This window comes from Capricornis sumatraensis, chromosome 15, assembly GCF_032405125.1.
Source record: "Capricornis sumatraensis isolate serow.1 chromosome 15, serow.2, whole genome shotgun sequence".
Taxonomy (NCBI): Eukaryota; Metazoa; Chordata; class Mammalia; order Artiodactyla; family Bovidae; genus Capricornis; species Capricornis sumatraensis.
Window position 1 is genome coordinate 64,780,349 of NC_091083.1, and position 26,847 is coordinate 64,807,195.

The 26,847-nt window shown below is 47.9% G+C and overlaps 1 protein-coding gene across 2 annotated transcripts; it reads left to right on the forward strand.

Moving 5' to 3' along the window:
• The first annotated feature begins 1,343 nt into the window (after window positions 1-1,343).
• Window positions 1,344-25,595, forward strand: POFUT1 (protein O-fucosyltransferase 1). 2 transcript variants are annotated; one of them, XM_068986947.1, is made up of 7 exons: window positions 1,344-1,476; window positions 3,271-3,392; window positions 7,797-7,979; window positions 9,094-9,206; window positions 16,388-16,580; window positions 17,971-18,213; window positions 21,605-25,595. In XM_068986947.1, exons 1-7 carry the CDS (start codon window positions 1,344-1,346, stop codon window positions 21,791-21,793), a joined length of 1,176 nt encoding a protein of 391 aa, XP_068843048.1. In that variant the 3' UTR covers window positions 21,794-25,595. The 2 variants fall into 2 exon arrangements, with proteins under 2 accessions (XP_068843048.1, XP_068843049.1); XM_068986948.1 differs by lacking the exons at window positions 16,388-16,580; window positions 17,971-18,213; window positions 21,605-25,595 and adding an exon at window positions 9,500-9,542.
• The last annotated feature ends 1,252 nt before the right edge of the window (window positions 25,596-26,847 follow it).

Consider the following 26,847-nt stretch of genomic DNA (forward strand, 5'->3'; position numbering starts at 1 on the left):
CAGGAGATAGGAACTTATAGGTTAAAGTACCAACTCCCCACATCCAATATCCCCTTATCGTGCACCTTGCAGGTCCATTTTCCCCACCGAGACGTGGCCATAGCCTGGGATAGGATTTGCAGGGGACAGCTTGGCTCCTGAGCAGTTTCTAGACCACCATACTTCGTGGCGGGGAGGAGGGGGTGTGAAACGCCCCGGGGCTGGGAGGGCTGCGGGTGGACGGCTGCCAGACAAGGGACAGAAATTCAGGGAGAAGACTGGAGGAGGTCTCAGGAATGGGAGGGAGGGAGGGGCGACTTATCTGAATCCCAAAGAGACCCCCACCACACCCACCGCAAAGAAAGAGAGACGGGCTGGGGATGGTGTACAGCGGCTGGAGGGTTAAAGGGGCTAAGATAAAAGGCGAATTCCCTGAATTTCAAGAGTCTCAAAATGGTACCGAGTGGAAGCTGTCTGGAGGTTGGGAATAGGATCGCCGAGGAGGAAACTATGGGTAGAGCTCATCGGGTTCCCCAGAACCAAATATTTGAGGGAAGCCTCAAAAGGGGTTATGTGGTTCTGGGAAATAGAGGGGGAAGAGCGGACTATATGGAGCAGTAAAGGGGGTTATGTGGGTCCGGGTAGGCGTGTCTGAGGGGAGGGAGCAGGTGCAGCTTATCTGCGTCCCCCAGACCCGGGTCCCTGGTAAGGTCAGCTGCGCGTTATCTGGGTCTCCAGGGAGCCTGGGCGGGAGGGGGGGTGGGGCGGGGGTCGGGAGTAGGGGACCTCCAGGGCTGAGTCTCCGGTCTCGGTAGGGATTGGGCCAGAGGGTTTCTTCGAGTCCCCAAGACCCAGGTAACGGGTCCGAGGAGAGTTTTGGTCACCCCGGGGCCGATCTGGGCCGGGCTGGCGTAGAGGGGGCCTCGGGTCGGGGGTGTGGGCGACCGCGCTGACGGGCCCACGATGAGGGGCGCTGCCGCTCCGGGTGCCCGGCGCGCGGGCGTAGAGAGACGGCCTCCCGCCCCGCTCCCCGCTGTCCCCCGGGGTCATCGCTAGGACTCACCGCGCTCCGAGCCCCGCGCTGCGGGCCGGGCCGCGCTCGGGCTCCGCCAGGCCCGCTCAGGCCCCGGTAGTGGCGGCGGTCGGGCCATTGTGCGGTGCATTGTGGGAGCCGCGCGAGCGGGTGCTGGGGCCGTGGAGGGGGCGGTGCCGCGGGATCTCTATGGTCCCGCCCGCCCGCCGGCTAGAGCGGCCGGGGCGGCGCGCGGGCGGCACGCGAGGATCGCCGGGAGCGGGGTGGACGCTCGCGCTCTTCCTTCCCTCCCTGCCTCCGCGCCGCGGCGCGCTCTGGCTCTGGAGCCGCTATGGGCGCCGCCGCGTGGGCACGGTCGCTCTTGCCGCCGCGTGTGTCTCTCCTGCTGCTGCTTCTGCCGCTCCTGGGGCTGCCCGTGGGCTCCTGGGATCCGGCCGGTTACCTGCTCTACTGCCCATGCATGGGTAAGGCCTCCCGAGCCTTCTGTCCAAGTGGGGAAACCGAGGCCCGGAAAGGAGAAGCCACTCCTCTGAGGCTCCCAGAGACGCCTTGACAGGTCCGGGAATGGACTCCAGCGCCGGACAGGGCCTGCTCCTCGACTTTCTGCCCCTGTGGCAAAGACACAGGGGCTTCTCTGACCAGCCTTCCATTTGGCAGATGAGAAAACCGAGGCCGGGAGAGGTTACGACGTGTCATGCGCAAAGCCTGAGCCAGCTCCGAGTCCAGTAAATGGAGTTAGTGGGGTAGGACTTGATGTCACTGACCCAACGCTGGCTCTGGGCGATTCATTCAACACATGTTTATAAGGCACCTACTGGGTGCCCAGCCCTGTTCTCTGCTCTAGGGATACGGTGATAAGTCGGAAAGCTCTATGCCCTTGTAGAGCCTTTATTTAGTTGAGAAAAACAGACCATAAAAGATAGGCATAAAGAGTAAGTAATTGCATATCTTAAAGGAGAGTAAGTGCTATGGGAAAATTAAAATAGAGCAGAGTAAGAGAGAATCTAAAATCTGTCAGAGGGGTGCAGTTTAAATGGGGGTGGTGGAGTGTCATTTTAAAGTCACTCATTCCTACAACCCTCCAGTCTCCTAACCATGATGGTCTGTCCCTCAGTGCATCATCTCCACCACACCCTTCTCCGGAGACGTTCCAGTTGCAGGCACAGTTATCCCTTTCTGTTCCTTACACAAGCTCAATCCTGCAGCCTGCACAATTCCCTAGCTGGGAGCACCCTCCTCTTGCCTCTGTGCCAGACCAACATCTTCCCATCCTCAGGCCACAGCTTGTAAGTGTCGCCAGAAAGGACTTCAGTGACCTCAACCCAAATAATCTCATCATTTCCTCCATCACCACACATATTTATCTTTACTGTCACCCTGCTTTCCCTGGTGGCTCAGACGGTAAAGCGTCTGCCCTCAATGCGGAAGACCCGGGTTCGTTCCCTGGGTCCGGAAGATCCCCTGGAGAAGGAAATGGCAACCCACTCCAGTACTCTTGCCTGGAAAATTCCATGGACGGAGGAGCCTGGTAGGCTGCAGTCCATGGGGTCCCAAAGAGTCAGACACGACTGAGCAACTTCACTTCACTGTCACCCTACCTAGACTGTGAATGCCTTGAAGGCAGAGACCTTGACCTTCTTGCTCACTCCTGTGTCTCAGCACCTAGCAGAGATACTGACACATTTTGACCTCTCAACATTCTTTGTGGAATGAATGAATGGATGCCATGCTGGGAAAGACAGAAACAATCAGATAGGGCCCTTGTCCCTGAGGCATTTACAGGCTGAGGAAAGGGCCAAAGGCCAGGAAATGGGAAAGGACATTCTAGGAAGAGTGGAAGAACCACGAGTAGCTTATCCAAGGTGGGAGACGGAGGATGGGGACTGAATATGGCAGAGGGGTCGTGAAAGGATCCCAGTGAGTGAGGCATTGGAGTTACCGCTTTGTGTACAGAGGGGAGGAAATAGAAGGGCACCCCTGGCTGATGGAACAGCAAGAGCGAAGACGTGGGGGTGGGGATGGGAAGTGCAGAGCATGTTTGGGAAACAGCAACAACCTGGAATGACTGAGGCAGAAGAGGCAGGGCCTGAAGGGCCTTGACCATCAGACCCAGGAGTCTAGACTTGGTCTCATGCTGCCAGCTCCCCTGGCTCTCCTTGGTATCCTGGTCCTCCCCATCCCTGGCTCCCTTTCTGAATCTTGCATACCCTAAGCCCTCAACGTCCCAGTCCTCACTTCACCTGCAATATACCATCCAGGGCGCTTTGGGAACCAGGCTGATCATTTCTTGGGCTCCCTGGCATTTGCAAAGCTGTTGAACCGTACCCTGGCAGTACCTCCTTGGATTGAGTACCAGCATCACAAGCCTCCTTTCACCAATGTGAGTACCTCCTGCCTGCTGTTTGCCCATGTCTACCTTTCCCTAGTCATGCTCACTTCTGCTTGACCCCAAGTCCTTCATAGGGTTTATCTCCCATCCCCCTGAGTTTGCCCTATCCACCACCCACAACTGTCCTCCCTGGCTAACTCACTAATATTTGTTCAGCACCTGCTTTCTGAGCACTGCATGAGGATTAGTTCTTTTCCTCTCATCACATTTCTATTAAGAAACAGGTTTAGAGAGGCTGGGTATCTTACCACATTAACACAAGAAGAACTGGAATTCAAGCCCATGTCTGTGTGACTCCAGAGCCTGTGACTAGAAGCTCCAGACTCCATTTCCAGCCTTGTCTGGTCCCACCCATTGGTCACAGGTGATGGGTGCTATTATCAGTTATGAGGGAGAAACGAGCCACAAGTTAGTTAATAACATGTCCAAGGTCACAAACTAGAGGAGTCTGGCTCCCACCTCATCACCGGGTCCCTTAGAATGAGAAGTCCAGCATTGTCTTAATTTCTTGCATATTCTTTATGACTTCCACTGGCCTGTTGTCTGTTTTTGTTCACATTTTAACTCCAGGGGTCTGGTAGTGAGAACTGAGTTAATATTTAGTGAATTGACTTTGAAAGTTCTTAATAAACTTCAAAAGGTTATATGTAAAACACCCATATTTCTTTCTTGCAGCTTTTTCTCTGCATAGTTTTTATTTTTTCTTGTGCATGCCATTTTTAGAGAGATTTTTAACAGAGGATAAAAGCCAGAGTAATGAGGTCACAGCCTGAGTTGGCCACTTACTAGCTGTGTACCTGGTCAGGGTACTTGACTTCCTTGTGCCTCAGTTTTCTCATCTTTAAAATAGGCTGGAAATAATTCTTGCTCCTTCCCTCAGTGAGTTAGTGATGGTGGTATCCCTCCCTCTTAGAATCAGCTGAGCCGATCAATGTAAAGTGCTTATGACATAGAGAGTCCTCAGTAACTGGGCACAGTTGATGCTCTGACTTTTTGCACTTACTGTTACAGTTCAGACATGGCCCATTCATCTCCTTCTGGTTCACTTGCCTTCTCTTCTCAGCTAGGAGTCTTTCAGAGTCTCTTCTTGCTTTCTGCAGGTTACTCAACCTACTCTAGTTGGACTTTCCTTCCCCAATGGGACTGTTCTCACAGAAGGTCACTAGAGACCTCAGAATTGCCAAACCCAGGGGTCATTTCTCGATCTCTATCTCATCTGACCTCCCGGTGGCACCTGGCCCCATGAGCCTGTCTCCTTGAACTTCCTTACTCCCCTGGCTTCCAAGACACAGCCTGTTCCTGCTTTAGCCCGACCTGTCTGCATTTTCCTCTTTGTGCTCCAGCAAGGGCTCCTTTTTCCCCACCCACTGTTTAAATGTTGGTGTGTCTCCTGTTTCTGTTTGCTTGTTAGCTGTGTGACCTCAGATGAGTTATCTAGACTCTGTCCGCCTGGGTTTCTTCATAAGTAAACTAGGGATGGCTGTATTCCTACCATTCACAGTTAGGTGGTCAAGTCCATGAAACATGATGAGTATAGCACCTAGCGCTAATCCAGCACTCAATAAATATTAGTTGCTTTTATTACCATTATTTGCTTTGTTCTAAGATTCTGTTGACTCTTGCAGCTTTCATTATTCTCCATGTTCTTTCCAAATTTATCTGTGGCCCTGACTCTCTGATCACAGACCCAGTGTTTCAAACTCCTCAGCCCTTGAGTCTGCTTGGATGACCCACAGAGCCAGCACCTTCCCCTCAAACCTGTGTTCCTGCCTGTATTTCCAGCCTTAGTTTATGTCACCTCCACTCACCTGGATACCAAGCCAGGAACCTAGACATCATCCTAAATGCTTCCCTTTACTGTGCACTTCACCTTTCTTTACATTTTCTAACCTGTCCATGCTTCCCCATCTCTCAGAGTTAAGAGAGATGCTCAGGCATATATGTTGAAACAAAACAACAAAAATACCTGTTGAATGAATTGTTGTTGTTATTGTTTTGTCGCCAAGTTGTGTCCGACTCTTTGCAACCCCCTGGACTGCAGCACACCAAGCTTCCCTGTCCTTCACTATCTCCCAGAGTCTGCTCAAACTCATGCCCATTGAGTCAGTGATGCTATCCGACCATCTCATCCTCTGTTGCCCCCTTCTCCAACTCATGTTGAATGAATACTTGAACAAATAAAGGACCATTGCAGTAGCCTCCTAATCTTTCTGTCCCTCCTCTAATCTTACCATCAGGACATTCTCTCTTCTGTCACCAGAGAGATCTTTCAGGAAAGCAGATCTCATATTATTTCTGCTTAAAATCCTTTGCACAACCTCATTGCTAATAACTAAGGTTCTCAGAGTCTGCTTATTGGGACACCAATGGCTTATGTAGAACCAGTGCAGTGGTTAAGTCAGTTTGGGAAATTATGTTCTCAGTTCTTCATTCCCCCCCAGATTTGGAGAGTCAAAATGCACGTTAACATATTAAAGGCCCTGAGAAGTCCTGTCATAAAGAAACCTGCTTAACCTAGCATTTCTCAGCCCTGTTTATTTCTGGAGCCTTTTTATTGCAGAACCCTTTACCCACCTGAACTAGTGGAACATGCTTGGAAACTCTGACCTATAGGATAAAGTCTAAATTGTATTTCATAGTGTTCCAAGAAATTTTCTTAAGTCTCGAAAAATGCAGAGATTAATATAATCACTGTCCATGTACTCGCCATTAGCAGTGATAATCATTAACATTTTCTTGTATTTGCTTCATCTTTTCTTGTTGTTAAGAAAAGAAACAAAAGGTTACAGATAAAGTTGTTAAAAGATAAAGTCTGTCTTGGTTCGAGGCTACTCCTAGTCCCTCCCCCACAGTCAGAGGCAACTACTATCATGGACTTAAGTATCTTTTTTTTCCTTTTTCTTATTTTTTTTTCTTAGTGTCTTTTGGTAGAACTTCTTCCAAGTTCTTTCCAGTACTGCTTCCATTATGAAACTGACCATCCTTTATCCCTCTCCTGGTACAAAGGGCAAGAATTTGTCTAAGGCAAATACCTAGAGATAGAGGGTGCATTTAAAATTCTGTTTTTAACAGATGCTGTAAGAGGTTATACTCCAAAGTAGTGGCTCGAAAATGTATGCCTCTACTGTCAGCTATATATTTTCCAGTAGAGTTAAGCTTTTAAAAAATATTTATTTTATGTATTTTTGGCTGTGCTGTGTCTTCATTGCTGCGTGCAGCGAGTAGGGGCTACTCTTGGATGTGGTGCACAGGCATCTCATTGCAGTGGCTTCTCTTGTTGCAGAGCATGGCTCTGGGGTGTGAGAGCTTCAGTATTTGTGCCACGTGGGCCCATTAGCTGTGGCTCCCAGGCTCTAGAGCACCGGCTCAGTAGTTGTGGCACACAGGTTTAGTTGGTTCGCAGCATGTCGGATCTTCCTGGAACAGGGATCAAACCCATGTCCCTTGCATTGACAGGTGGACTCTTAACCATTGGACCACCAGAGAAGCCCAGAGTTAAGCTTTTAAACTTTTGTTGGTCTCTTGGGTAAGAAATGGTGTCTTGTTGTCATTTTCTTTTTCCTAATTCTAGTGAGCCTGCACATCTTTTGAGTGTATTGGCTATTTGGGTTCTCTTTGCTGTGAGCTGCTCACTCCTATCCTTTCCTGCCCATGTTTTCTTTTGTGTCATTTATCTTCTTTCTTACAAATCAGCAGGCATTTTTGAACATGAGGTCCATTACTATTTGTCCTTTAATTTACAGATGTTTTCTCCCAGCTTCTGTTCTAAGCTTGGTGTCTTTTGTCAAAAGTTTGTCACTGACGTGCAGTCTAAGATCTCTGGGTTGTAGAGTGCGTGGATTTGTTGGTTTTTTTTTAAATTAAACATTTTCTTATTCACTTTTGGGTGCACTGGGTCTTTGTCGCTGTGTGTGGGCTTTCTCTAGTTGTCGTGAGCATGGGCTACTCTTAGTTACAGTGCTCAGGGCTTCTCATTGTGGTGCTTCTCTTGATGCGGAGCACGGCCTCTAGGTGCACAGGCCTCCATAATCGCAGTACACAGGCTCAGTAGCTGTGGCGTGCAGCTCTAGGGTGTGAGGGCTTCGTTAGTTGTGGCGCATAGCTCAGTAGTTGCGGTTCTTGGGTCCTGGAGTGCACAGGCTTCAGTAGTTGAGGCTCACGGGCTCTAGAGTGTGAGCTCAGTAGTGGTGCACAGGGCTTAGTTGCTCTGTGGCCTGTGGAATCTTCCTGGACCAGGGATTGAACCCATATCCCCTGCACTGGCAGGCAGGTTCTTATCCACTGCACCACCAGGGAAGTCCTAGAGTATATGGTTTTAATGGATGTCTCTGAAGCAGCCGCTAGGATACTGAGGGAGGACTCTCCAACCCCTGCTTTTCCCCACTTTTCCTGTAGGTCCATGTGCCCTACCAGAAGTACTTCAAGCTGGAACCCCTCCAGGCCTACCATCGCGTCATCAGCCTGGAGGACTTCATGGGGAAGCTGGCACCCACCCACTGGCCCCCTGAGAAGCGGGTGGCATACTGCTTTGAGGTGGCAGCCCAGCGAAGTCCTGATAAGAAGACATGCCCCATGAAGGTGGGTCCTGTGGGTCAGGGGGGCCCTTTCTGCCTGTTCCAGGTCCTCTAGGCCCTGAGACACTGCAGGATAGCAATATGTGGGGGAAGGCACCAGAAGAGCCTGGCGTAGAAAGATGGAGATTTAAGCCCCATTTCTCGCATTTGTCAACAGTGTCACTTTGGGCAGAGGAGTTTGCTTCCTCTGAGCCTTCATTTCTACCTACAAAATAAAGACGCCAGTCCCTGTTGTGTCTTGCTCACAAAGTATCATGAGGGCAAGAAGTAAGAATGCTTGTAAACTGAAAAGTACCACATCAGTAATGATAACTAGTACTCACATAGCACTTATAACATGCTAGGTACCATGTTAAGAGCTTTTCACATATTATCCCACTTAGTCCTTCAACTGTTTCATGAGGAAAGTACTATTATTATCCTCATTTTATAGAGAGGACACTGAGTACAGCAAAGAGAGGTTCAATATTTTGCCCAAAATCATATAGCAAATAAGTTGTGGTAATATGACTCCATTTTCCACCCTCCTAACTTGTATACTTTCTTGCCTCTCAGCAGGCAAATGCAAGGCTGTCATATTTATCAGAAGTTTGTAAATTTCTGGCACTTTGGGAGTAAGACAATCCCCAATATGTCTTTCAGTGTTTATGCTAAAGTCTGGGGAGGGTAGGTGAAGAAGTCATGAAATTTGAGAAAGAAAATCTTGCTTTCAGTCCCAATATTGCCCTCACTTGCTCTGTGAGGGTTTCCATCTTGAAAATAAGAGCTGATCTTGAAAGTCTCTTGGAGCTCTTAGTCCATGGTCCCAAATCCAAGGTAGCTCCCTCCCCAGATCTCCACCAATGCTGCAGGTTTGGCAGGATATGGCATGTGAGCTGAAAGACTCCTTTCAGATACTGTGGTGAACATTTCCTGCTGAAAACCAGCCTGGAGGCCAAGCCGCCCTCCTCAGCCCCCAGCCCAGGAATTATGAAGTGACATTCCTACTCGCCCATCCTGTGAGAGTATTTCAGACCGAGTCAGATAATACAGGGTTTCCCCATCCACAGTTCCTTAGACCCAGTCCCACCTGGCTTTCTTTCCTGCCCAGTAAGCCTTTGGCCACTCTCTTTCTCCAGGAAGGAAACCCCTTTGGCCCATTTTGGGATCAGTTTCATGTGAGTTTCAACAAGTCCGAGCTTTTTGCAGGCATTTCCTTCAGCGCCTCCTACAAAGACCAGTGGATCCAGAGGTACATGGAGGGGGCATTGTTGCTGGGGTTAGGGGAGGAGTGGGGGGCCCATGGGCATTCAGCACTTTCCTGGTCCTCTTCCCTCTGCCACACCCTGTACCCTGATGTATGAGACCAAAGGTGCGGCTGTTCTGTCTCTTGAACTTGGGATCCTATGTGATCTGTTCCCATCTCAACGCCTGACACGGTGGGACGTTGACCTGCCACGAGGTTGAGCAAGAGTTTATCAGCCGATAAAGGATGTCATAAAAAGAATATTGTGCAGTCACATGCATCTCAATTTCCTCCTTGAGGCGTGAGAATCACTCCCCTGTTACCTTCCTCTTCACAAGGTGAAAATTGGAAGCCTCTTCTAGAGAAGAACAGCTTCAGGTGCAGACTGAGAAATGATGTCATCCTGATAATAATTGGATGTGCTTTATTAATTGCATTCCAGTAAACCCTATTTAAAAAAAAATAGGTTAGCAGGGCATAGGCACAGGCTGTGAAATATTTATAGAGCGTCTGTCACGTATGAGACATAGTGCTCAAAGGCCAGAGGTGATACATAAAAATGAGGAAGACCCAGTCTCAGCCTTCAGCTGCCTGCAGTCTAGATAAAATGATGACACTAACATAGTACTCTTGCCACTGATGCTATAGCATGGCCAGAAAGAGCAGGGGCTTAGACATCAGACCTGGGTTAGGAGCCATGAGGGGCTTATGAATTCTTGCATGGTCCCAGCAAGGCAAAGGAAGACTGATTTACCCTTAGACAGCCCTGAGCTCTCAGGCAGCCCTTTCTTTCTCAGATAACCCTGAGTGAGCCGGTCAGACTGTCTGACCTGAGCTTCCTCCTTGGTTTAATGGAAGGAGTACTATGGTATCTGCCTCCTAGTGTATAAATCACATGACACGTAGTAGAGGACCAGTCCGTGTTACCTGTTACTGTTATTCACATGCTTTATTTTATTTAAGCCTTTGAGAAATTTCATGAAGTGGGTATTATGATCAATTTCCATTTGACTGGTGAGGAAACTGAGATCGGTGAGGTTATTTAAATAACTTGCCCAAAGTAATGCAGCTGTTGAGTGGGCAGCTGGGGTCTATGTGTAAGGCTTTCATAGTTAATAAAAACTAATATTTATCTAGTACCTACTGTGTGCCAGTTGCTGTACTAAGTCTTCTCTACCTGAGTCTTCCAAGATAATAGCTCATTTAATACATTCACAGGTCTGTGACACAGTGTTATTGTCATCTCTGCTGCACAGGTAAGGAAACTGAGGCAGAGAAAAGTGAAATCACTTGCCTGAGCTTGAAGTGACAGAGCTGTGATTTGAACCCAGGCCGCCTGACTCCAGAGCACCCATTCTTCATCACTGTGGAGAGAAGAGCTGTGCCTTAAACAGCTCCCAGTTCCTATTTGGGACTTGTGTTAAGAGCTAATTCATGAGCTACTAAGGAGACAATCATGGCAGAGTCTTACCCCCTTCATAGTTGATCCTGCATAGGAAATTGTTGATTTCCATTTAATTACCTGCTTGATCCTCCCCATTCAGCTCTGAATGAACTCAGAGCTATTGCCAGAAGGCACACTATCCTCAGAGGATGGAGATTTGCTTCTAAAATGCTGGGGGTGGAGGGCTAGGGGGGAAAAGGACATCAGTTCTAAAAGCAAATTCCAAAAAACCAAAAAAAGCACACAATCCTGGTTGGAGAAGGGACAATGCTACATGGATGCATCGCTCAGACAGAGTTGCTGAAACGCTTGTTCCTGGCCGCCCCATGGTCTTGTTTGAGTTCGTTGAGTTGTAGGAATTATGTAAGGGCTTGGGTAAGCTTTTGCCTTTGAGCCAACTTTTTAGGTGTACTTTCTTGCTGTCGGAAGTTGTCCTTCCATTGCAGGAGTGTGGGTGTCGGGGAAACAGCACTAGCAAGAGTCAGATGCTTCCCTGTTCACTGGATAACTGCAGGTTGCTTCCCTTCTTAGGCCACAGTGCTCAATCTATAAAATGAAGGGATTGAGCAAGATGGATCATTTTCTTTCTTTTTAAAGCAATAAGATGATATTTGTTTTTTTGTTTGTTTTTAGTTTTTTAAAATGTATTCATGTATTTGGCTGCACTGGGTTTTAGTTGCAGCATGCAGGATCTTTATGGGCTTCCCTGGAGGCTCAGTGGTAAAGAATCCACGTGTACTGCAGGAGACTCGGGTTCAATCCCTGGGTTGGGAAGATCCCCTGGAGAAAGTGGCACCCACTCCAGTATTCTTGCCTGGAGAATCCCCATGGATGGAGGAACCTGGTGGACTACAGTCCATGGGGTCACACAGAGTCAGACATGACTGAGCATGTGTGCATGCATATGTGGGATCTTTAGTTGCAGCATGAGGGATCTAGTTCCCTGACCAGTGATCGAACCTGGGCCCCTTGTATTGGAAGCACAGTCCTAGCCACTCCACCACCAGAAAAGTTCTAAGATCGGTCGTTTTCAAACTGTTCTTTGAATTTTAGAGTTGTGGAGAAGCGCTTGTAGTGCCATGGGGGCCCAAGTTAGAGCTGTTCAGTTCCCCTCTCCCACTACCAATCAGTAACCCTCTTGTATATCAGCTAAAAGTTTCGGTGGTCACAGGTCTGGGTGTACCAGGTTTAAATTAGGTACCTGTAAGAGAAACCCCCAAATAACAGCAGACTAGCAAGACAAAAGTTTATTGTTTTCTTATGTAAAAAAGGACTGCAGCCCAGGGCTGCATGGAGGCTCCCTTGTGTCTAGAAATTAGGCTCCCATCTCTGCTTAGCTGTCCCATTACCGGCTTTTATCCTTAGTGTCACCTCATGGGTCAAGATAACTGATGAAACCCCAGGCAGCTGGAGGTACAAAAGGGGCAGAAGAAGGGCCCCTCCTCACTTTTCTAAGGAGCCTTCCTTACAGCTTGCTTACAGCAGCTCATTGGCCAGTACTTAGATGTGCAACCCATACCTAGCCCCAAGAAGTACTGAGAAATGTATTTTGGGCTTCTGTGTGTCCAGCTTGAAAGTTGGGTTCTAGAAGAAGAGAATAAGGGTTATTTCTTCCCCACTGAGGATCTTTCCATCTCTGCTGGTTCTGAATCTATGAATACCCTGATGGAGGTTTAATTCAACAGACATTTATTTATTGTACTTTCATTGTTGGAAGGCTGTGACTCATCAGGCTGAACCATTCTCTTGGCATGAAGGCAACAGGTATTTGAGCATGTGGCTTATCGTTCTCCCTGGCAGCAGCCTTCCTGAGTGGATATAAACAGGTGACATACAGTTGGCAGGGCTGAAACCTTAAGGATGAGAAGGAGCCAGTCATGAAGAGCTGCAGAGAAAGGCAGTTTTTCATGCCACAACCGAGAGCTAGACTCTGCCTCGTTCATGTGCCCGCATCCTCTGTACCCTGCATAATGTCCATTCACTGGTATCTGTTGGGCACACACGTGGGTGCTGTGCATGGAGAAACCCCAGCTTGGTAGGGGGGGGTCTCAGTAGAGTCAGTGTAATGGTAAAACACCCCACAGGCTCACTGCTCCCCGTAGTAGGAAAGTGTGCCTTATTCAGCTGGACAGCTACCAGGCTCAGGGCCTGACTTAGGGTCACCAGCCAGGGATGTGAACAGATGGAGCTAGTCAAGCTTTCTTTCCAAACAGGACCCTCACTCCCCACTTTCACTCCAAACACCAGTCTCCTCATTGGGAGCAAAGGAGTGCATCAGTTTGGCTTCTTGGTGCTTATCATATCAGTAAGGATGTCACATCAGATCCAACCAGGACGGCTGTGTGAGCTGATCCAGATCCAGGTAACGGGGGCACATATTCCAGACTTGGAATTCACCAAGGGTCAGCAGCAGATTCTTTCCAGGAGGTCAAGGAGGGCAGAGGTCCTGGTTTTATCCTAACGTTCCAGCCCCCTAGGAAGGCACAACTTTTTCATTTGAAGTCCTTTAAGGTGGCTTCTGAAAGTCACTTAAGGGCCTGGCCCATAGTAGGTACTCAGTTACTGTTCACTTCTTCTTTTAACCCCTGACTCCCTGATCTGGTCTTTCTGGTGAGATCCTTGGCTCATTAATTCATTCTAAGTATATTCATTGTACCTATTATGTGTTAAGGCCTGCACTGAGACTGGGAATCAGAAGAATAAGGCACAGATTCACCTTTTGAGGAACTTATTGACTGGATGGGGGAGCTGGGAGTGAGGTACAATAGTTAAAAACAAAGGTTCTGGAGGATTCTGCCTGGATTCAAATCCCTGTTCTGCCACTTCGTAGCTGTGTGACCGTGGGCGTGCTGCTTAACCGTTCTGTGTCTCAGTTTCCTTATCTGTGAAGTGAGAATAATGGCAGTACTTGCCTCGTGGGGGCTCTTAAGAGACTCAAATGAGTTAATGTACACAAAGTAACTGGAACACTGCCTGTCCCATGTATGTACATATAAAATTAAACTCTGACAAGACAAGTGTTAGAGCCAGGCTGTTGATGAACACTTGCTCATTGCTTCCTTGGCACAGGGCTTGCACTCGTGTGTGTGGCCTTCACCGTGAACAAAAGTACTCGGGGTCTAGCCTCATGTCAGGGGACAGGGAATGTGGTTACTGAGCACATCATTGTGCAGGAAGCAGTGAAGGAGAAGTGGGCTGGAGCCCACTCCTAGGAGCTGAGGCCTGGGTGTGGCAGCTGGTCTCAGAAGTTTAGAGGTATCTGTGGTGCTTGGTCAGGTGTGAATAAAGAGTGGCTTGTCCATCGCAGCTCTTTTGCATGGGGAAAGATGGAAACGGCCTCACTGACCAGCAGGAGGGGACTGGATAGATAAACTGATTTCTTCATGCAGATGGAAAACTTCAGGAGACGTTAACGTGATCCTGTGATCCACACCATCAACATGGCCAAATCTCTAAAACAGAGTTAAATTTTTTAAAAGTTGTAATAGATTACGTGCAGTATGATGACAGTGATGGATATGGTGAGAGTCAGAATTTTGTGAGAGCTTTCTACATGCCAAGCACTGTTCTAAACGCTTTGCTTGTATTAATCCGTTTGATCTTCTCAACAGCCCTCTGAAGTGGGAACTGTTATCAGCTCTGTTATACAGATAAGAAAACTGAGGCACAGAATGGTTTTAGTCACCTGCCCAAGTCAGTGACATAGCCAACATTAGAACAAGGTCGTCTGGCTCTATAGTGCACACTTTCACCGTTGCACTGTGTAAAGAGCACACAGGATGATACCTTTTTATACAAATAGTGAAAGTGCAACCGTTCATAAAACCACAGTATCTGGAAAGAGGAGGAAGAGGGAAAGAGACCACAGGATAGAGCTTTTATTTAGGTGTGTATTTTTAAAAATCTGAAAGTGAAGTATTAATATTTGCTAATTTGGGTCACAGGTATGTGGACTGTTAAATTATTTTCTCTTTTCCTGCATGCTCTGAAATATTTAGTAGTTTTTCACTAAAATTTTTACTCAGGTGATTGTAGGTTCACGTGCACTTGTAAGAAATATTAATAATACAGAGAAATCCCAAGTGCTGTTTACCCGGTTCTCCCCAGTGGTAACATTTTGCGAAACTATAGCACAGTATCACAACCAGGATGTTGACATTGGTACAATCCATCCATTTTATTCAGATTTTCCCAGTTTTACTTGAACTCACTTCTCTGTGTGTGTATATTTAGTTTTATTCAATTTTATCATGTGTGTATGTTCATATATCCATTACCGCAGTCAAGATACCAAACAGTTCTAACATCACAGAGGTCCTTGTGTGGCCAGTTTATAACCCACCTACACACATACACACACACACGCGCGCGCACACACACACACACACGCACGCACAAACAGCCTAGTCCCTGATGACCACTAATCCCATCTCCATTTCTTTTTTCTCTACTTTGTCATTTCACAAATATTATATAATAGAATGATTCAGTGTGTGACCTTTTAAGATTGACTTTTTTCCACTCAGGATTCCCTTGAGATCCATCCAAGTTGTTCTGTCTATCAATAGCTGGTTCCTTCTTATTGCAGTAGTGTTCTGTGGTGTGGGTTTGTTCTGCAGTTTGTTCAACAAGTCACTTGTTGAACGACATCTGAGTTGTCTCCAGTTTTTGACTATTATGAATAAAGCTGCTGTGAACATTCACAAACTAGTTCATGTGTCAATAGAGGCTTCCATGTCTCTGGGATAAATGCCCAAACGTAGGTCATATGGTAATTGCTTGTCTAGTTTTTTTTTTTTTTAAACTGCCAGACTGTTTTCTAGAGTGCCTGTACCTATTTCATAATTTTAGGGAAAGGATTTTGACTGGCAGAGGGAAGGCATACCAGGTGGAAGGGAAAAAGGCTGCAGAAATCTGGAGTTGGAAAGTACTTTGAAAGTTTATGGAACAGTGGGGCATCTTGTGTTGCTGGAATATAGTCTGGCCTTAGCTAATGAGAGAACACAGGTTTGCTCTTCACTCATTCAATCAACAAATCTTTACTGAGCTCTTCTGTGTATCTAGACACTGTTCTGGGCACACAGAGATACTACCTTCAGAAGCCTGAGTCCAGCAGAAAAGATGGGTGAAATAATTACAAGGTACACTGTGAACAAGGGGAAGGGAGAGCCTTTGGCAGGGAATGATGGAGGCATCTTCATGCCTCTGGTGCTCTCATGAAAGCAGGGATCACGCCTGTGTTACTCTCCTCTGGGCCTCAGCATGTAGTAGGCAATCAGTAGATATGCGTTAAGTGTTGAGTGAATGATCTCATCCACTGTACACGCTCCCTGGGAGTGTGACCTGTTAGCAGCTGCACTTCCTAATCCCACCGTGTGAGTAAAAGGGCAGAGACTCAGTCTAGACACCCCACCCTGGAGTGAATTACTGCACCACAGATTGGAAGCCAGCATGACATACAAAGGGCTGGAATGCTCTACTGTAAATTTTTAATTGTTAAACAAGCAAAGAAGGTTGTAAATTCCTCGTGGCGGGACAGTATTGCATATTGTGGCTGTTGCCACTGCCAAGGTCTCTTATCAGCCCGTTGGTGTTTCACAACCTCTCGTGCTTCTTGCATGTTACAGGGGCCCCTCCGCAGGGTCTCTGGGACATGGTGCAACGCCATCCTTTTTCCCGTGGGGGTGGCAGCCAGACTCTCTGTGCATCGTCTGTCTGACTTCTCATTTTGTCTCCTGCCTAGATTTTCTCCAGAGGAACATCCAGTGCTTGCCCTGCCTGGTGCCCCTGCCCAGTTCCCTGTCCTGGAGGAGCACAGGCCACTCCAGAAGTACATGGTGTGGTCAGACGAGATGGTGAGGACAGGGGAGGCCCAGATCCGCGCCCACCTCATCCGGCCCTACGTGGGCATTCACCTGCGCATTGGCTCCGACTGGGTAACTTCCCCCTTCCTTTCATGGCTGGGTTGGACGTATCCATGAGCAGGACCCATGTCTGTGACACTGAACGCTAAACCCATTGCACCAAGTCCCAGCCAGGGCAAAGAGACCTCACTCGGCCAAGCTGATGGGGCTGTGCCCCACAGTCCCACCATGGACACATCCGAAATGTGGCTTCAGAGTGCTTGCTTGGTAGTTCTCATTTTTAACAGTTGCCCTTTTTTCCTCATTTCACAAATGGATAAACTGAGGTATCAAGCTAGACTCTGAGTCAGGCAGCAAGCCAGAGAGAGCCTGCCCCAGCTCAGAAGTCTACTGGTTAGCCAGTAGACTCCTTGTTGAAAAACAAGCTCTGGAGGTTGGGTGGGGCTCCCAAGAAAAGAAGATATCATCTTCCAAATTCAGCAGCTGCTTAAATGTGTAGAAACCTCATCAGGTTATCCTCCCTGTGAAAATAACAGGAGCACTACAGACGATCTCCTTAGTTTACGTAAGAAGATATGTATATATCTGTGTGTGAGAAATACTCATTAACGGAAACTTGAAAAATACTCAGAAATGTGGAAATTAGATCAAAATTCTTTCAGTGTCATTTGAGGAAGCAGTCACATCCACATGACCCCCTTCCTGCCCCTCCACGAAGTAAAGGAGCCAGGACCTGTACTCCCCTAGGACATAAGAAAATAGAAGCTGCTTTTTTTTTTCAATCTAGCATAATGCTAATACCAAACTCATTAAAAGCTCAACTCAGGAAAATAGAATCCATTCTCACTAGTGAACGTATATGCCCAGATCCTAAGTAAAATATTACCAAGTAAAATCCAGTAGCATATTAAAGAACAAGAACACAAACAAGTAAAATTTATCCCAGTGATGCAGTGAAATTTATTATATTAATGCCCAAAGAAGAAAAATCATATAGTCATCTCAGTAGATGCCAAGAAAGCGCTTGATAAAAAGTCAGCATTCACTTATGATTTAAAAAAAAGAAGAAAAACAACTCTTAACCAACAGGGAATACAAGGGGCCCACCTTAGCTTGCTAAAGGCTATCTCTCCGAAACCCACAGCAAACGTGCACTTCTTGGGGCTATCAGAAGTGTTCCCACTGAAGTCAGAAATCAGATGAGGTTGCCCATTATCACCAGCACAGTTCAGAATTCTGCTGGAAGTCCCAGATAATGCAGTAAGACCAAGAAAAAAAAATTGTGAAAAGCCAATATCCCCTTAGCACTGTTAACTGCTGATGCATTTCCCTTTTCCTCAGTGGTTTAGAAAAAAGAAAAAGTTGCACTCGTGTATCACCTGCCTTTTTCCCTTTCCTGGGCTCACTCTTCTGGGGTTGTGGGCAGTGGCTGTCTATAGCTCTGTCCCCACCTGTCCCACAGAAAAACGCGTGTGCCATGCTGAAAGATGGAACTGCTGGTGCCCACTTCATGGCCTCCCCACAGTGTGTGGGCTACAGCCGGCACACCGCCGCCCCGCTCACCATGACCATGTGCCTCCCTGACCTGAAGGAAATCAGGCGCGCTCTGAAGCTCTGGGTGACAGCGCTGAACGCCCAATCGGTCTACATCGCCACCGACTCTGAGAGTTACCTGCCCGAGATCCAGCAGCTCTTCAAAGGGAAGGTACACAGGGGGTGTGGGCCTGGAGGGAGAGCAGCTGGAAGGGAATCAAAGGCAGTGCCAAGGTGCTCCCTCCACTCCCACCTCACGCTTCATGTTCTCCCACTGCCAGGCTTTTGCTTGAACATCCTGTTCTCTAGTTCCTGCCCTTCTTTAAACCCCAGCTCAGACACCTCCGCCGGGGCTCTGCAGGCTTCCCTCCACTCCTGATGCTGCTGGATCCCTACGGGGAGCTTTCACAGCACTTAATCACCTCTCCTCCCGAGACACCTAGACTGTGAGACTCATGTAGAAACATGTCTTATTTCTTCCCAGGAGCTGTGGCTCCTTGAAGGCAGGATCCAGGGTTCTTCAGGGTCTAGCCTGATACTTTGACCTCCTCCAGGAGAAGGAGAAGGAAATGGCAACCCATTCCAGTATTCTTGCCTAGAGAATCCCAGGGATGGGGGAGCCTGGTGGGCTGCCGTCTATGGGGTTGCACAGAGTTGGACACGACTGAAGCGACTTAGCAGTAGCAGCAGGGCTGAGACCCCGCCTTGCCCTCACCAGTGGCTAGGACAGTGCCTGACACATGGTAGGCTCTTGGTAAATGTTTGGTGATTAAGGATATTGAGTGGGCCCTGGGGGACAGAGCGGGTTGGGGCGGTCCAGTGCCACAGAGGGATGAAGAGCATGGACTGTGGAGCGTAGGGTCTTGGGCTCTCCTCCCTGTGCAGCCTTGCACAAGTTACTTCACCTCTCTGTGCTTCTGTTTCCTCATCAATAAAATGGGACTGAGAGTAGTTCTATCCTGTGGGGTAATTTTGAAGATCAAATAAGAAGAAGCTAAAACTGGTCCGGTACAAAATAAGTTGTCGATAAAGTTAGCTGTCATCGATAGTAGAAGTAGGTGGTTGATGAATACAGGAAAGGCTCTTTGGCTTCATAAATGCTTAAGGAAGGGGTGAATAGTCGGGGTTTGACATATGAGTAAATAGTAGAATGCGCTTGGTACTGTGTAAGTGAAGAACAGGTAATGAGTAGTTATGTATTGGTAAAATGGTGGAGTTAATAGTGAACATTCAGTAAGACTTTGGAGTGCATAAAGCCCCTGAATGCTTGTGCAGACCTTGAAAGACAGACACCCGCTTTCTAACAGCGGGCGCCCTTAGCTTTATGTCGAGGGGCTCCCTTTCCCCCTTTTACGGGCTTGTTGAGGAAGTGCCTTGTAGAGGAAGTGCCAAGTCACAGCATTCTGGTCCCCACCCACCCACTTTATAGAAGAATATCAGAGCCGGAGACCTTGGAGCACCTCCGACCCAACCTCTGCATTTTAAAACTGAGGAAACCAAAGCCCCAAAAAAGGATAGAATTTACCCAGGAGGTCTCAGGGCTAATTTTAGTGGGCATGACACAGAGCGGTTAAGTTTCAGGGCGTGGGTGGAATTGTTCAGGGGATTTTGGCCATGATTAAGCTGGTATTATTTTTCTGCTACCATCTGAATAGCAAGATGATGATTTTTGTTACATCAGAAATCTCTGTGTGACAGCAAAGCACTTTCAGCCCCAGCTCTGCCCACACCCCCTACCCCTGTACTAAATGGAAGGACTCGGAGAGTCCCAGGGAGTTTTTTCTGAGTTTTTAGAGTTGGTATACTTGCTACACCTTGAGCCTCTTGCCATTTCTATTTCCTGTTCCTGTGCCACTGTTCTTGCCCTTCTCCACTCCTCACCTCCTTTCATGGACTCGGCCTACCCTCTCTCCTGAACTAATCCTTGCTCATCCATTAAGCTGGGGCAGTGCTGAGCCGGGAATACTGATAAATAAGATGTGGTGCTGCCCTCCAGGGCTCACAGTCTAAACTCAGGAAAAGAGACTTGCAGAGAATTATAAGGTGTGCCACAGGAGAGGGCCAGGCTTGGGTATGGGGGCTCATTCACTCACTTGTCCAGTCCCCAGATGCATATTGAGACAGACCCCTGTCAGAAGTGACCAGCAAACCAACACAGCCCCAGCCAGGTACAGGAAATGGGCGTTAACCAGAGAATCGCTGAGTGAAAGCTACACGTGAAGGAGATGTGTACCACAAAGTGAAGGAACGTGGTTCTGTGCAAGTGCAGGGCAGAGGAGCCTGGACTAGACTGAGGGGGCCAAGGAGGGCTTCCCTAAGGAGATGAGACTTGAGCTGCAGAATGAGAGTTAAGTAGGAGTTAACCAGACAAAGAGGCAAGCACCCCCAACAGAGGGAGGAGCGTGTGTGAAGATCCTGAGATAGAAGGGAGCCTGGTGTGAAGTGGCTGGAGCGCAAGGTGGATAGGCAGCTGAGCAGGCCTTTGGCCACATTCAAGATCTGTAGTCCTTATCTGCAGACCAGTAGGGCACACACACACCACTCTTTCACACTCTGTCTTTGCTCGTTGGTGTCTTCTGCCAGGAATGCCTATCCCCATCCAGCGCAGTCCTGAGTTAAGGGTGCTCAGCTGGGGATAGAGGGAGGGAGGAATAAGGGAGTAGGGAAATCTGTGAAAGTGTTTTTTGGCTGCTTTCCTATGATATCTGGGCTTCCCTGATAGCTCACTTGGTAAAGAATCCGCCTGCAATGCATGAGACCCTGGTTCGATTCCTGTGTCAGGAAGATTCGCTGGAGAAGGGATAGGCTGCCTACTCCAGGGCCTTCCCTTGTGGCTCAGCTGGTAAAGAATCCGCCTGCAATGCGGGAGACCTGGGTTTGATTCCTGGGTTGGGAAGATCCCCAGGAGAAGGGAAAGGCTACCCACTCTAGTATTCTGGCCTGGAGAATTCCGTGGACTGTATAGTTCATGAGGTCCCAAAGAGTTGGACGTGACTGAGCAGCTTTCACTTTCACTTTTCCTTTGGTAAGCAGACCAGTAGAAAGAAAGATTATGGTGACCAGCCGGGGAGTGGTAGTCCATCAGGAGAAAGGTTCACCTTTGAGGAATATCTCAGGGATAGATTGGACAGGACTTTGGTCTCAGAGGCATCCAGGCAGCAGAACCAGTTGGGTGGGGTGCTCTTTGGTCAGATTGTAGTTTGGTTGGAGAAGCCAAGACCCTGAGGCGAAGGCTTTATGCAAAAGTCAGACCTTGAACTGAGCCTTGAGAGTATGGTCAGGACTGCGCTGGATGGGGATAGGCATTCCTGGCAGAAGACACCAATGAGCAAAGACAGAGTGTGAATGAGTGGTGTGTGTGTGGAGCTGAGGGTTAGGGTCACCATCTGCTAGGCAGCACTTCTCTCAGGCACCCCAGCCTTGCGTGTTAACGCTTTGTGTGCCTCCTTCTATGTCTGTGACTTCAGCACAGAGAAAGAAGGTCAGGGGTGGCTGCAGGCCTTGGCGGATCCGGCCACTTTGTCCTGAACCCTGGCTAAAACGCCCTGCCCTTCCTCCTGCAGGTGAAGGTGGTGAGTCTGAAGCCTGAGGTGGCCCAGATCGACCTGTACATCCTCGGCCAAGCTGACCACTTTATTGGCAACTGTGTCTCCTCCTTCACTGCCTTCGTAAAGCGGGAACGGGACCTCCATGGGAGACCATCCTCCTTCTTTGGCATGGACAGGCCCCCTCAGCTGCGGGATGAGTTCTGATCCTAGCTGGAGCACACCACCAGTCTGAGCTGTTCCCTCCAGCCAGGCCTGGCAGCCAGAGGTGCTCCCACTGTTGATTCCCCAAGGATCAGAGACCAGAGAAAAGTACCAGGAACTTCCTGGAAGAGGAAGACAGTCGATCTCCCAGGACACAGGACTTCCAAGCTCCTAGTGGCCAGACATCTCCCTTTCTCATATGCTCCCTATTGCTTCTCCTGGGAATTTCTCACACCAGCAAAGTAGTCCAAGCTCTGTCTTTTGGTCTGCCCTGCTCTGAGGAGGCTGAGATGCTCAATTCTCTTCAGAGAGATTTTATATATAGAAAAAGAGATTTTTATACTTCTGATACAAGATCATGACTCCCCTAGAATTCTCACTTATCTTAAAAAAAAAATCAGTGAAGTTCATTAACGTAGGTACCTAAAGTGACCTTAACAGAATGTGGATAAGGCTAGGGGTGGGTGGGTGTATTGACTGCTTTTCCACATGACCCCCCAAAGTGGCCCTCAAGCTCACCCCACTGCCTGGCCTGAGCCACTGTCAGCCCCCACTTCCTAGGCCATTTCCAGGGTTTGAGGCACAGTCTTCTCCGTCATAAACACTATGCACAAAGAAGTTATCGACCACAGTGCTGTCAGTACGCTGCAGACGGCCAAGTGCTGCTCACACAGCTCGTTCCCAGCAGGGAGCACCCTCCATCAAGCCAGGCTGCCATGGTATTGCTCTCAGAGTCTCTTGGTGGTTGATGGCTTGCCCCAAACATGGCACCATCAGGGTCTCATAACACATCACCAGGGCCTGGGCTTGCTGGCCTGGTAGGATCCTTTTGAGGTCTCTATTATCTCCTGTCCCAAAGGGCCTGGTTGTAGAACTTTGTCATTAAATTGGTTCCAGGCCTGTCCTCCCAGCCTTTCTCCTGCAGCAGGAGCCTTCTGACTGTATCCTCACAGGGGAGTGGTCACTAAGCCCCTGACCAGATGGAAGATCCTCAGTACCCAGGAGCCATCGCATTGCATTCCTGGGGTTGTCTGCTCCATCCCATCCAGTGAAGTCTCAGTCAAGCCCATGAGACCTAAAGTGTTACGGTTGTGAGTTTCTTTGTCTCTCAAATGCTGTAGTGGTAAAAATCCATGACCCCCCGAGACTCTGTGATTTTTTGGTCTTGAGGAAATTCTCAGTTTCCTCAGGGTCACACAGCCAGCAGTGGTCAATCCAGATTTGACCTCCAAAGGGCCAGTGCTGATAGCCAGCCTGCTCTACTCCTCCAGTTCACAAGACCAAGTTTACTCTGTGTATGTGCCATGGAGGCCTCAGATGGAGAAATGGTCAGCCACCTTTTGTCCCCATTGGGCTCTACTCATGGGTTTGCCACTGCCAGGACCCTTCAGGGAGGGAGAATCCCGCAAGAAACAGAAAACCCACCTGAAGCTTACAGTTCTCTTGGGTGGTTCTAAAATTCATGTCTGTTACCTGCCGATTACTTCCCCGCCATGTGACCTCCCTTGGCCTTCAATCCTGGGAAAGTGGGGGAGACTCTGATGAACGCCAGTCCCAGAGCTCCACAGCTGTGTCCTGTGGGTAGCCTTTGGGAAGAGACGCCTTTTTTTCAGGGCATTCTGGATCAGAGGCTGAAGGGCGACAAGGATCTCAAACAGCAAAGATGGCATTTGCTGCTTAGAGCTGCCATCAAACTCTTAATAGAGAAAGGGCATTTGTATTTCCCCTCTGGGGAAAATATTTTAAATCCTGGGGTGGACTCAGAAATAGTTTATCTGCTCAGACTTGTTCATGAGCCTCACTGAGGGACATGGGAGCGAGCCCCTGCCTCCATTGGGCGGTTGGTTAGGTGTGGCTCTCTGACTGATGTCATTTGCTGCACACACTTGAGAGTCTGGGGTTCAAATAAGCTGCTCAAATCCTCTTGATGAGCACCGGCAGTCATAATAGCTCGTGTTTCTGGAGGTGAGGGCTCTGGAGCTATAGTCCGATTCAGTGTGTTTTGTAGGCAAGCACTTTATTCCTTTGACCCAGTTTCCCCACCTATAAAACGGTGATAAAACCGACGATGGGGTTGTTGAATGGCCCCAGTCAGATAAAGGGAGTATAAGGGCCCATTGTAAACTTGAAGGAGACAAAGGCCCATACGTGGCTGTTGGTTAGTGTGACTGCCTCTGGTCACACGCCTCCTCTCTACCGGCCACTGTGCTTGCCAAGTGTTTTATGGATGTTCCCTGGTTTAACCCCCACCTTAGCCCTGGGAAGTAGAAACTTACTCTCTGCACAAGGCAGGATTAACACTTGGAAAAGTCTCAGTTTCCTCAGGGCCACACAACCGGTAGTGGTCAGATTTGATTTCCAAAGGCCAATGCTGTTAGCCAGCCTGCTCTGCTCCTCCGGTTCACAAGACCTGGTTTACTCTGTGTGTGCGCCGTGGAGACCTTGAATGGAGAAATGGTCAGCCTCCTTTTGTCCCCAGTGGGCTCCAGCCATGCGTCTGCCACTGCCAGGAGCTTTCAGAGAGGGAGGATCCCCCAGGAAAGAGAAAGCCCACATGAAACTTAAGAGTTTTCTTGGGTGGTTACTTAATTCAACATGCTTTCATTCAACAAGAGTTTATTGACCAGTTGCCAGGCTCTGTGCTGGGTACTAGGGATTTAGCAGATCAGACATAAATTCTTTATTCTCAAGGAATTTGCATTCTAATAAATAGAAGGCATAATAAGCAGATGTATTGTGGGAGGTGTTAAGTGCTATAAGAGAACTAAAAAGGCATGGTGGGTGCAAAGGGGGAGCAGTGCTGGTTTAGATGAGCTCGGGGAGGCCTCTCTAAAGAGCTGCTGTGGAGGGGCCATGCTCGTTCAGCATTTTGGAGGCAGCACAACAGCAAGTGCAAAGGTCCTGAAGCTGAAATGAAAACTAGCAAGGTCAATGTGACTGGAGTGGCAGATGTGAGGCAGGGAACAGAGTAGATGAGAACAGGTGACATGACCCGTCCTACAGCCTAGTTAAGATCAAGCCTTGGCTTTTATTTGGACAAATGTGGGGAGCCATGTGGGGTCTGAACTAAGGAGAGTCATGGTCTGATTTACCTTTTTGTAGGCTGCCATGTGGAGAGGAGATGGGAAGGAGGAAGAGTAGAAGCAGGGAGACCGAGATAGAGGTGTCACAGGGATGCCCGCAAGAGAAACGATTGGGCTCAGGCAGAGGTCATGGCATTGATTGTGGTGGAAACTGGTCAGACTCTGGATGTATAAAATGACTTTAAAGTGTCAATGTTTTTTTTAAAAATGTAAATCTTTACATAGTTTTAATCATGCAGTATATACAATTTAATGCCCTGTTTTTTTTACTTAATAGTATATCATGTTTTCCATATTGGTACATGGTCTGAATAAGTGTTTTTAACGATAGAAAATTCCACTGGGTGTCCCATAGTTTATTATGTCTCATAGTTTATTGTTGTTTTATTATGAGAACTTAGTACCAGTTTTTTACTATTATTATTTGGAAAATATTTTTATTTGTAAGTTTTTTTTTTTCTGTTATCTCACGTTTTTATTAAGATAAATTCCTAGAAGTGGATTTGTTAGATGAAGACTTACAAGCTACTTTTTGGGAATTCCCTGACAGTCCATTAGTTAAGACTTTACTGTCTCACTGCTGAAGACCTGGGGTTCAATCTCTGATTGGGGAACTAAAAAATCCTGTAAGCTACATGATGTGGCCAAAAATTTTTAAGAAAATAAAGCTGCCTTTTGGAAAAAATTCAAATATACATAAAAATTGTAATAAAGTAAATTTTCAGTTTCAACAACCCTCAGCATTTCACCAGTCTTGTTTCATTTACTGTCTCATTCCCAAGTCCACATACTGGAGACTTTTGAAGAAAATCTGAAATATGTTTTGAAGGAAGAGCCAGCAGGGTTTGCTGACACACTGCAGTGGAATTAGGAGGGAAGAGGAAGTCCAGAATGCTCTGAGGTCTGTGGCCCAAGCAACAAGGAGAAGAAGTTGTCCCTGACTTGCAGAGTGACCTGATGTGGGTCACTCACCTCTGAGTTCCAGATGCTAATGGTGGTCTCCGGAGGATCCTTGGAGAGAGCTGGTTAATATGGCAGATTCCAGGGACCCACCTAGGCCTGAGGAATCAGAATGTCTGGTGTGTAGTGCCCAGGAATCTGCATCTTAAGATGCACCTTCAAGTGATTTTGATGCCCAGTAGCCCAAGACTTACTTAAATTGTATTCCTTGGACGTCTGGTGTCGACATCCCCTGGGGCAACTTGTTTGAACTATAGACGCCTAGGCCCCGCTCTGGACCTGCTGAATCAGAATCTCTGTAGATGCAGCCCAGTGATTTTTTAACAAGCTCTCTAGGAGCTCAAACGAACACCACTGGTCAGAAGGTCGTGGGGGTGATGGACTGTGGTCAGCCAGCCAGCAAGCACTTATGGAGGGCCTTCCCTGAGGCTTGACATGCCTTGAAAATTCCACCAAGCATAGTCAGTGGTGTGGCTCTGAGAGGACCCCGTCATGCTCAGTTTGTGTTGTAACTGACTTTTCTCTCTTTATTTTGCACTGGGGGAAATACTATATACAGTCCTTGATTTAACGGAGTTCATTGTTTTAGGTTCATTGTTTTAGGATGGAGCCAAACTTACGTAAGCAAAACAATGAGAGTTACACTTTTTGAAAATTAAGTAACTACAAGTAGAGAGGGTTGTGGATTAGGCAGAAATGGAGAAACTTGTGTTCAAAGGAACCAAAGCTGGGCAATGCTGTCCTGATACATCACAGACCCTCCAAAAGCATGGAGGAGAATGGACAGGAAGGAGAAATGGGATAGAGGGTAAAAGAAAGCTGAGCTTTCATTTCCATGTTCTGTTCACTTCAAAGAAGCTTAATGATGATAATAAACAATAATCCTTCCCTGGCTCGGAAGTAAAGATCCTTTTCCTCAGTTTTCTCTTTGTCCTTCGTGGGTTTAACAGAAAAAAACCTGAAGGCAAATCTTGCTCTCTGGATTATGTTGTCAGAATTAATTCAGATTCTTAC

Excerpts from the sequence above, each read along its gene's own strand:
- POFUT1 (XM_068986947.1), top strand. The coding sequence starts at position 1,344 with ATGGGCGCCGCCGCGTGGGCACGGTCGCTCTTGCCGCCGCGTGTGTCT. Across the intron at positions 7,980-9,093 it reads AGAAGACATGCCCCATGAAG|GAAGGAAACCCCTTTGGCCC; the intron begins GTGGGTCCTGTG and ends CTCTTTCTCCAG. Across the intron at positions 16,581-17,970 it reads TGCGCATTGGCTCCGACTGG|AAAAACGCGTGTGCCATGCT; the intron begins GTAACTTCCCCC and ends CCTGTCCCACAG.